This window comes from Motacilla alba, chromosome 3 (assembly GCF_015832195.1).
Source record: "Motacilla alba alba isolate MOTALB_02 chromosome 3, Motacilla_alba_V1.0_pri, whole genome shotgun sequence".
Classification (NCBI taxonomy): Eukaryota; Metazoa; Chordata; class Aves; order Passeriformes; family Motacillidae; genus Motacilla; species Motacilla alba.
The window spans coordinates 54,402,133-54,413,020 of NC_052018.1; the positions used below are offsets into that span (position 1 = coordinate 54,402,133).

The 10,888-nt window shown below is 34.5% G+C and overlaps 1 protein-coding gene across 1 annotated transcript; it reads right to left on the minus strand.

Moving 5' to 3' along the window:
- Window positions 1–339: 339 nt before the first annotated feature.
- On the minus strand, window positions 340–7,097 carry TMEM244 (transmembrane protein 244). Its single transcript, XM_038133943.1, has 6 exons — window positions 6,940–7,097; window positions 4,746–4,831; window positions 4,131–4,204; window positions 2,956–3,081; window positions 1,448–1,492; window positions 340–516 (listed from the first exon to the last, which is right to left on the minus strand). Exons 1-6 carry the CDS (start codon window positions 6,970–6,972, stop codon window positions 422–424), a joined length of 459 nt encoding a protein of 152 aa, XP_037989871.1. The 5' UTR covers window positions 6,973–7,097; the 3' UTR covers window positions 340–421.
- Window positions 7,098–10,888: the final 3,791 nt, after the last annotated feature.

Below are 10,888 nucleotides of genomic sequence, written 5' to 3' on the forward strand. Positions count from 1 at the left end.
TTCATGCCAGATAGGGCGACTTTAAAGTTTTTAAGTGCTTGTGAGAGGTCAGACAGCAGCCTAAGTTAGAGTCAGCATTTCACAAAATACAGCAGATAACAGGCACCCTGAAAGCATTACATTCAAATAAATGTTGTCCTTCTACTTGTAGGATTTTGCAAGAATATTGCACCATTGCTCTAATCCTCCTTATGGCTTCTTGGTTTTTAAAAAAGAGACAGTGTATCTAATTACTTGATTAATGAAAAATGTACATACGAAGTTGAAAGTGATGAAATTGCCAAAAACTATAAGATACAAGAGGTCTGGTAAGCTAAATATTAACCTTACAACTAGACAGTTGCTGACTTCATTTTAATTACATTGATTAATGAAACAATAGAATTCACATAGATATAAAAGCAAGTTCTAATACTCCTTTTCAAAAGTCATCTAGAATTGGGTAAATGAAGTTGTCTTTGAACAAGCAATATGCCAAAATCTGTCCTCCGCAAATCATTGAAATTACTCCAGATCCTGAAAGAAAAGATATGGTTGTTTTGTATTAATTTTTATAGTGGAATACCAACTTCATGATAAAACTTTGAACTGATACTCATTTTATCTTAAAAAAACCAACCAAACGAAAACCCAAAAAACCAAAACCAGCCCTCCTACTTCAACATTTTACTCAAGGCTTTAGCTACTTACAAAGATATCAGCCTCCACGACTGCTAATGCAAAATCTGTTGCAGGACAGGGAATTTATTTATCTCTCCCCATCACTTAGGAATTTATTGCAGAGGTTGATCCTCGTTATCCATAATATAAGAAGGAGGAACAGAAGCCAGTCCTTTTCCCTTAACTACTGTTTTTAAAGATAATCTACTTTTCATGCAAAAATCTATGCTTCTAATTTTACAGAAAATTAAACATTCAGAAATGTAGTTTTGCCATTCACTTTGAGGAAATGTGATGACTGAAATTCATCTCATCTTTCATAAGTACTTGTACATAATGTTTATAAATCTTTCCTCTGAAGGTACTTGGCTTTCTTAATTGATTTAAAAGGGTATCAAGAAAGGCTACAACTTTGGACAACTGTCTTTTGACATCTGAGCTGAGATACATTTCAACTTATTACAGATTAAATAAGTCACGATTAAGTCCTGACTAATTAAGATTAGACTTAATCATGACTTATTTCAAGTCATGTGTCTGCTGTTTTTTTGCAAGACTAGTGTATGATGAGCATGTTCTGGCCTTAAAAGAGAGGATTTTTCTAAGGTAAGGCAAATCCTAGTACAGCATTATTTAGCTGTGTCATTAAAAGAATTATTAACAAAATGCCTGTACTTCTTCTTTAAATGTTGACAAATCTGAAATTCGTGAGGCAATAATTCATATTATAAACACTAATTTTCTTCACAGATTTTAGCAACACAAACTTTAAAGAATGAAATTATACCTAATGCCAGCCACCAGTGTAACATCAGGGGAAATTCAGACATAACTGCAAAAAGAAGAAAAGTAGAAATGTAAATGTTAAAACAGTAAGAATGGGAACAAGTAAGCAGTGCACTATGGTATCAAAGGTCTGCTTAGTTATGTTTCATAGATTATATTTTTTACACATATTGAAATGACAAAGGCTTTAGGTCCTGACCAGCACCTGCCCTGCCCACACCCAAGCTGATGCACATCCCCTCTGTGGGATAACTGCAGGGCCATTCTCTGACCCCATATTGCCTCCCCCAAAGAAAGCTGACAGGGGTATTAAAGGGGGCTGGGAAGCATATGTCAGCATATGTCACTGCATATGCTGACAGCTCAGGGTCAGCCAGCAGACGTTTGGTTGGCCATGTGAAGAAAGCAATGATAAATCTGGGGCTGTTGGGACATCAAGACGCATCCTCCGATATAATGACAGAAGCTAATTCCTGGTAAAAATTATGTACAAACAAGGGGGTTTGGTAGCTTTTGTAAATTCCTTGATTTAAATACAAAAATTATTAATGAGGAATACCAGTAGTTTAAATTCCAGAAAACCAAATTTAGTAGATGAGAAATTATTTTTAATTTTTTAAGATAAAGTCTCTGTTGGTCTCTGGTTTAATTTGCTAGAGAACTGGGGAATCTCCCACCTGTATAAAGTGCTAAAGGACAAATGGGCAAAGCAATAGAAAATGGAAGATTGATCTCTATATAGTAGGGAGGGCGTCCTAATTTGTCAAAAAAATGTTCCTTTTTCTGCATTCTAGAATAAACATATTAACCTCATTGTTTTAAGATAAAAGAATCTTGTCTGACCCTACATAGGGTCTGGCAAGGATGGAGTTAAAATATATTTGCTAATTAGCCACAGAAGCATTCTGCTAAACAGCAAGAGAAAAGGAAGTAGATTACTAGGTGTTGGCAAAAAGAGATGATGGGTCTCATTTACAGCAGCTAATTCTTTGCTTTTTCTTTCCTTTAAGGGGTAGAGTTTCGTAGGGGAAAGGCATTTTCCTCATTGCGATTTAGTTCAAATGATCTGACTTAAAACCTTTGCACTGACTTTGCTGAAGAAATACTCTGTTTTTACTCTGAAGTTGAGCTAAAGTGTTAATGAGTAGTTCTTAAAATATCCAGACATGAACAACTAAAAATGTCTTGTTTTGAAAAAAAAACACAACTTCCAGATGCAGAAATTGTATCTAGCCAGGATCTGTTTGATATTAATTGGTAGAATATGAACCGAACCTCTGATTTTTTCATAAGAATATAATGGTTTAAAATTCTGCAACAGATCCAGAATTAGGTTTAAAATGGGAGAATTTAAATAGAGGCATGAGTCAAATGGATGGAAAATAGAGATACATATGTATTTAGCTTTAGGGAAAATTAAGTTAGTCCAGTAACACATTGGATGAATCCCAGTGCATTTGTCCTTCCACTTGTGATACTACACAAATATTTAGCAGTAAACCTCCTTACCAACTGAAGTTATGATGATATGAATAATAGTAACTGTTACAGCATAGTCCCAAACCCATTCTTCCACAACCAGAGCAAACAGCAGACCACAAAGGAAGAAAGTTATTTCCAAGGATATCACAAGAACTGTAAAGGAAAATAGGATATTTTCACCAAACATGGTTTTGAAAGACGACTTCTCATATTCCAAACAATAGTGATAAGAAGATAAAATACCTGAGATAGTGATGTATTTTCATGGATGGACAGAAAGGAGGATGCAATACTAATTGGTGGTATGAAATAGCTGCTGTCTTTCACATATAAACATGTTGCATCAAACAGATAAAATTTGGGGGGGAAAAAATTGTGTTGGGATACAGTAATTACATTTGGCCCTGAAAAGTAATTCTAATGGAATATGCTTAATTTTTTTTTTCCACTGGCATAACATAAATGTTCTTTCTTCATCTGAAATTAACACTGTACAAACATTCATGCATTTTTATTACTCTTTCAAGCTTCAAAGCAATTTACTTTTGAGCTTTATGTATTTTACTGACAGATTATGAGGTTTGCCTATGTAAAATAGATTACAAATCTGGTAAAATTTTATGTATGCATGTAATTTTTTAGGAATTGCTGTTTAGGAAAAAGAATATATTTTGAGAGCTTCGAAAAAACTGCAGAAATTTGTATTAGGTACTTTTAGGGATTGAGCTACAATCAAATTCTGATATTTTAATGCCCACTGTATTCAAGCATTACCAAAGCAAAATTGCCATTAGTTTAATGTGACCCATTTCTCTGATCTGAATCCAGTGATTCATAAAAAATTTGCTGCAGTAAGAAAATTAAATTAAACAACTTTGTGAAGGATCTTGATGGAGAATAGGTAATTGTTCTGCAATGAAAATGAAGCATCCTGGCAAAGCAGGACATTTTCTTCTGATGATGCAAGATCAGAAGAAGAACTCAACAAAAAGCCTAAAAATCACTTGAATTTTAAATAGTAGTAGTACAGAAATGAGAAGCACTGGCAAGATGCATAAACATTTAATTGCAGTGTAGTTAAAATACAGAAATCATTACTAAAACAGCTTTAAAATACTATCCATTGGAAGACAAGTTTACATCCATATACAATATAATTTCTTGAGTGAGGGGAAAAAAAAAGATAAAGAAACTTCAGTTACCTAAATAATATGGGTTAATCCATGAAGGATTTGTTTTAAAATCAAAAGGTGCCAAACCATCCAACATTTTAATCCTGTGGAAACAAAATGAATAAATTTAAACAGGGAGTTTTAGTATTTAGTATTTAGAGTTTATATTACATGACATAGCACCAGTGTTTTTAAATAGAATAAATGGAATACTCTGGGTTTTTGCAAGCTCTCTAAGTCCCATTCTTAGTTTTGGTTTTGTCCTTGCTCACTTCTATTTCAGATGTTTGGTGCTACGCATGATAATCAATAACTTCCTGGGGGGATATAATTTGTCTCTATCATTGACTATAAAAATCTTTATTTTTTTTTTTTTCACATAGTCTTTTCTCTTACGTTCATTAATTTACATGGTGTAACTGCAAGGACAAATATTAGAACCAACATTTTATATTAGTTTTGAGTCTCCACTTGCCAATTTGAAAGAAGTTTCAGGTACAACAATTTAACTGAATTTGAAAAATTATGTTCACAGAATAACCAGGCCAGGATGCCTCCAATCTGGATGCTTCCTTTAAATAAGCATATCTCCACCCGTGAGTTCCAGTATGTCAGCATATCAGACTAAAGACAGGGAAATCTTACCTGAATACTGCAAAGCACACAGAGAGGACCACATAGTACACAGTGTAGAAAACTATTATGCATATCAACAGGTTCACCAGAACAACCTGCAAAAGGGCATAAAACAGTAAAACCTAAAGCCTTGTTAACATCAGGCATTCTCAGAAAATAATTCTAGATTTCTATCAAACATAATGTGAAAAAAATTGTAAAATAAAATATTTAGGCAGAATTTTTGCTGTTGCTGATTACATAAATGTGCTAAAAGCTCTTTGGTACATTTCATCTCCTAATGTGTGGCTATAATGTATGGCTTTTTTTCTATCATATATTGTTGTGTACCTACTATATGAACAATTTACAAGCATTCCTAAAAGGAGAAGGGCATTTCTTGATGGTTATTAAGAAATCAAGAAGGTACAGAGAAGAGACTCAAAAGGGAGCTGTAGCTAGAAATGTTTGGGGTTTTTCTTCACTAGGGCTACAGCCCTAAAGAGGTCAATCTGTTTAGCTCCAAGGGATGATTTGATTATGATGGATAAGTACCATCAGAGGAAATACCAGGTACTTAAGGGGTCTTTATCAGAAAAGACACAAGAAGTAAACAGCTACAAGTTGTAGCTAGACAAATTTGAAAGATGCAGGAAGGACATCTTGACTTGTAAAGGGAACAAACTCCCTCTGGAAAGAAAAGATCTTACTGAGCAGTAGTAGATGCTTCTGAGGATGAAACTTCAACTCTAACATTCATTTCTGGCCTTAGTTTTTTGAGTGGTTGTGTGGTAGGTAATGTATTTACAGAAGCATCCAACATTGACAGAAGTGGGAACACTGTGAATATATCAAACCACCTATTTTTATATTGCTAAATGTTGTAAAGTGTTCAATATTGAATACTGCATCTATCTCCCACAAGAAGAGAGACCAAAGAGCTTTAGTTTCCAATGCAACAGGAGACAAACCCACCACGCCTGTAGAGACTGCTATTTGTCAATAACAAAATGTCCAGGACTGTCTTAATTTTTTTTTCCCTACAAAGCCAAGCAAAAACGGAGAACTATTAATCTCTTCAGCCACATTGGTTTGTGGGCTAAATATAGCTCCTTTGCACCATTTGTATTCTTATTCTAAATGAAAATTGGCCAAATAACCCATTTGATTCCTTCCTTTCCACAGCGCACACCATCACTGTGGTAATGGTAATCAACTACAATGTCACATGTAAGTTTGGCAGCCATGCTGCCTCCTACTCCCCTGAACATAACTTCAAGCATTGGAAGTTTAATGTCTGGCACACTTCTGCTGGTAATCTTTTTTGTTTCATTGCTCTGGGCAGCTGCACTTTCCCTGTGATTCTCCTTTATCCATTGCCCCTCCTCTTGCAATGGCCTCTGTGAAGCCTTATCTGCCCTAGATGGAGATTGGTACAGTAGTAAAAGTGGGGAGAGAGGAGTGAAGGGAGAATCCCAGAGCTGAAGGAGGGCTGTGAGACGATGACCTATTGACCTGTAATTACAGTAGGTGAATTCCCAGCCTTGAAGTCAGCAACCAACTTTTTTTGGCCTCAAAGGCACGGTATTTTTCTCTTTGTACCCAGAATAGTTCTAGTCCCTGTCTTAGGGATGTAGTGAGGCATTAGCTATAGTATGGTTTGCTCACTTGAGTAAGCCAAGGAAATGCACACAACATGAAAAAAAAATTGAAGATTTTCCAGTTTTATCACATTCTACCTATTTTTTTATTTGTCCTTGCCACAGAAATTTAAACATATAATTTTTTTAAATCTGAGAATATTTCTTATTTTCAATCTATTTTTCCCTTTCTAGATCTTCTGATATTTCAAAGTAAAAAACTCACAAGTTAAAATCTACAGGATTATTCATTATATGTTAAAACAACTTAAAAGAAGAATCTTAGGAAATCGCTGGTGACATCAAATGTAAAATTTTATGACACTTCCAAGAATTTTATCTCATAAGTGGAACAACATCACATGTTTTGAAATCCTTTTTATAAGATGCATTTTGCAGTACTTGCTGCCAGCACTATAGAATAAAGTAACTTTTTAATTTTGGGGTTTTTTTTAGGAAGAGAACATTGAAGAACAGTCTGTTATAATGAAAGCAACAGCTCATTCCAGCCCCGCAGCAGTTGTCTAATTCTCTAATACTATCTGGTGACATATACAGCACTAAATAAACTCAATTCCCTTTACCTTGGTTTCAGCAGTTTTGACCTTGAGAGCCATGGACACATGATGAGTGAAAGGAACTGCTCTTGCTATATTCCATATGCCAACTTTAGCAGGAAGAAGCAGCTGGTTTTCACCCCAAAAAACATTCTAACGGGTAAGTACAGGACAGGGTGGGGTGAGGTGAGTTGATTGGATTAAACTGAATTGAGACAGAAGACATCTGTGAGCTAAATGTAAGCTGCTAAAGAGCAAAGAGAAAATCCTGCTTGCTCATGCAATGTTCGTACTTTTGGAGCTACAGTCAGCCAAAGCATATCTAAAACATAACTTGGCTATTTAGACAGAATATTATTATTCTTTTCTACTTTTTAATTGCTTTTTTTCAGCATTCATGTGATCACAGTTCCTTGGGGTTATTATAACTTCCTACTTTTAATTGTCTTTTACATTTTCTAGCATTAATTCTATTGACTATAGATGTGGAGTGGTACATTATTCACAGTGTTCTTTGCTAACATTTTTTTCCTGACTATCACTTTCTTACATCAAGTATAATTCGTATTAAATTAGGTATAATTAAGTTAAGAAATTCCAGACTTGTGTTATGACTCTTTTTTTTCCTGAACTGTATTTTGTTCCTTCAGTAGAATGAAATTTAGTGTGCTTTAGAGCACATCCAGTTTCTAGTGAGCAACTCCTTAATGGATTCAAATTTGACTTTTTACAGGCACATTATGATTCAGCATGCTGTATTATTTGGAAAAAGAAGATGCTTCTGAAACTAAACCAAGAATGAACTTCTTCTTTTTCTGCTGACACTAACATAATATGTGCAAATTTCATTAGGGTTTTTTATGCCTTTTTAGTCATACAAAATAAATGTTATCTGCTCTAAAATGCAGTCTGCACTTTGCAAACAAGAGCTTTCACTCATAGATTTGATAGCTCCAGATTGTGAATACTGCCAGGGAAATTACTGGTAGTATTGTGTGAAATTCCTTCCTGTGCAAAAAAAATGCTAGCATGAAAATCTGTACATCACTAAAGTCCTATTTTGGGGGCTGAAGTGATGACAAAGGAACATACTGAAACAAAATAAAAAACCCTAAACTAAGTTGCTTGAACAGTTGCAATAGTCAGAGATAGCAAATAAATGAAGAAATATTTGCTTTAATAATTAAAAAATGTTTGGAAAGGAACAAAATGATTCATTCAACAAGCACACTATCTACCCCAAGAATCAGCTGAAAACAGCCATGACCTAAAATTAATCTGCAGAAACTTTTTCAGCAGCTATAGTTAGCAAGATAATTGAAAAAGTAGTGGATTGCATTAATCTCAGATAACTGTTAATCATAACAACAGTTTACGTTCACTGACTTCTTCACAAAGAATAGATTTAACCAAAGATTGATGATAGAAACAAAATCAACAAGTTTGACTGAAATGTAATTGAAGCTGCAAGCATGGATTTGTTGGGCAGACTAAGAGGTTCTTCCCATTCCTATTGCAAGTTGAAAACTTTAAATACTATGAGAGAACAGATGACATTTCTGTCACACCTTTACTTCAAAATCGTAAACACTTAAATTGTGGTAGCCCAGGGAACAGGAGTAAATCAAACTTGGAAGTGGCAGAAAGTGTTTGTGACCCAAAACACTGACTAAGTCACTGAATAGTGAATGTTAACTTTATAAAGATGATGCTGTTAGCTACATGTTGAGATAATGGAATAATGACTTTTTGTATTTTTTATTTTCTTAGAATTCACTGGATCAGCTGCAGGGAAAAATGGCAACTCCTATTCAGCAGAGAGAGACAAAAGAGAAGTTTTAATGGAAGTTAAAATAAATTGTCTAATCTGGTTTCAACAAGCCCTACTTTTAAACACATACTTTTTTTTTTTAGTCATTACACTATAGAATTTTATTAGGACTGTGAGGAAAAATAGTACTCCATTACTTTTGAGCCCCTGGAGTTTGTGCTAGTTTGCTTTGTGGAAACCTACAGGAAACAGTTCCTTAGTTAGGATATCAATATCTGACCCTCACATGCTTTACAATAGTTAGTAAAAAAATATTTTTTGACATTGGTTCTACACATATACTCTCTTTGGAATGATATGTAATGGACAAAATCCAAGATACATCCAAAAAACCGTAACAGCAGAAAATAGATAACACCTTCTGAAAGTAAAATTAAGGATACTTCTTTAGGGCAGTAATTCTTCTTAAGAATATGATAATGGCACCTAATAGTACCAAGGCAGTACCTAGTTCCTATCTGCTACCTGTACCAAAACAAAAAGTCAAATGTCATAATGAACCATGAGGAAAATTTTGTAAAGCTTACAGCTAAGTTTGCTGCCTAAGCTTATTATTTAGGGTTGTTTTTTCTGGGTTTTGGCTTTTTAAAGAATGTTACCATTTACACTCACAATTTGTGATGCTGTCAAAGAGTATTGCAAAACAAAAAATTAGCAACAATTTGAAGAAGTGTATCATGCAGCAATATTACAAGAACATCTCATGGAAAAGAACAGGTAATTTGTGCTACCATTAAGATGATTGTGTGCACTATAGCTCTGGGCCTTAAAAAGTAATGCTAGACCAGGAATCACATATATTAGGTAATTCCAAAACTTGAAAAAAATTTTAAAATCAGAGAAATTAATAAATGCCTAGTTTTAGATTAGTTTAGTTTAGATTTATTATCCTGAAATCTTTAAAAAAATAGAGAGCTCAACCAAATGGATGCAGACTGGATTGTGTGGTGGTAAGAAATTTTTAGTTTATTGGAGGATGGCATCAAAACATGTGTACTCTGTCTCCATCTGCTGATAGGGAAGAACTACACTTACATTGCGTGTGAGGATAGAAGAGCTTGGAAAAACAAATGGTGGCCACTATTTTTGTGTCTGGAAGTGACTGGCAGAATCTGTCAATGCAGGGAAGGGAACTAAGATTTCTTCACTTGGAACATGTCATGGCTAAATACAGCTTAGCTGTGTCCTGTGACGGACAGCCCCTACCATTTGGCACTGGTCACATATGCCTTGTACAGCCTCAGTATGACAGCTTGACTCCCATATGGGAGGAGACAGACTCATGTGAGGTCTAGACTCTACCACCATGAGGATTGAAGCAATTAGCTTCTTTCCTTCTTCAACCTCTGTTGCAGATGGATCCATTGTCAGGCCTAAGACATCTGAGAATTAGGTGGAAGCAGGAATGTTCTTTGTATGTTCTATTTTTACTTTCAATTTTTGTTGAATTGCTTTTAACATTGCCCCTATTCTTGTTAATATTATCTAAAAGAATTTACAATATAAATTATTAAATAAGAGGTGAATTTTAGGAATTTTCAGCTTCTGAAAAGTTGTCTCCTTGAATTTCTGTGTTAAAGCTTACAAATTTCTAAAATGTTCATAGCACCAAAGGAATTAAACTCAAAAACTGGTATAATTCCTTCTGACTAGCAAACTGAAAATGAATTGGATTCTTTTTAGAAATAATTAACCCCAATGAGCTACTTGTATCTAAGGAGTTGACTTAATTAATAGCAAAAAATAGTAAACATCTTTTGTTTTGCTAACTGACACTGTTGGCTTCATGAACAAGTTCAATATAAAGCCTAAAAGTATTGGCAAAGAAACCAATTTAATAGGCTTTATTTATTCAAACTGGAAATTAATTTTATTGTTTGTGAATGGTGTGGGATTGATAGAACTGAAAATGAAGTCTTCTGTTTATCCAGAGAGAAGCTATAACACAATTGCAGCAATGCAAACTTTTCACTCTGGCCCCACTGTATGTCTAAGAAGAAAGTTTAATTGTCTGTATTAAAAAAAAAAAAATCATCACTATTTGGCCTTTCTGCTGAGAAGCTAAACCTGCTGACAAGCCTATATTTTGAAGATATTCTGGCATTTCCACTAGTGTTAGTGGGAATCCCTTTAAGACTAAGCCCA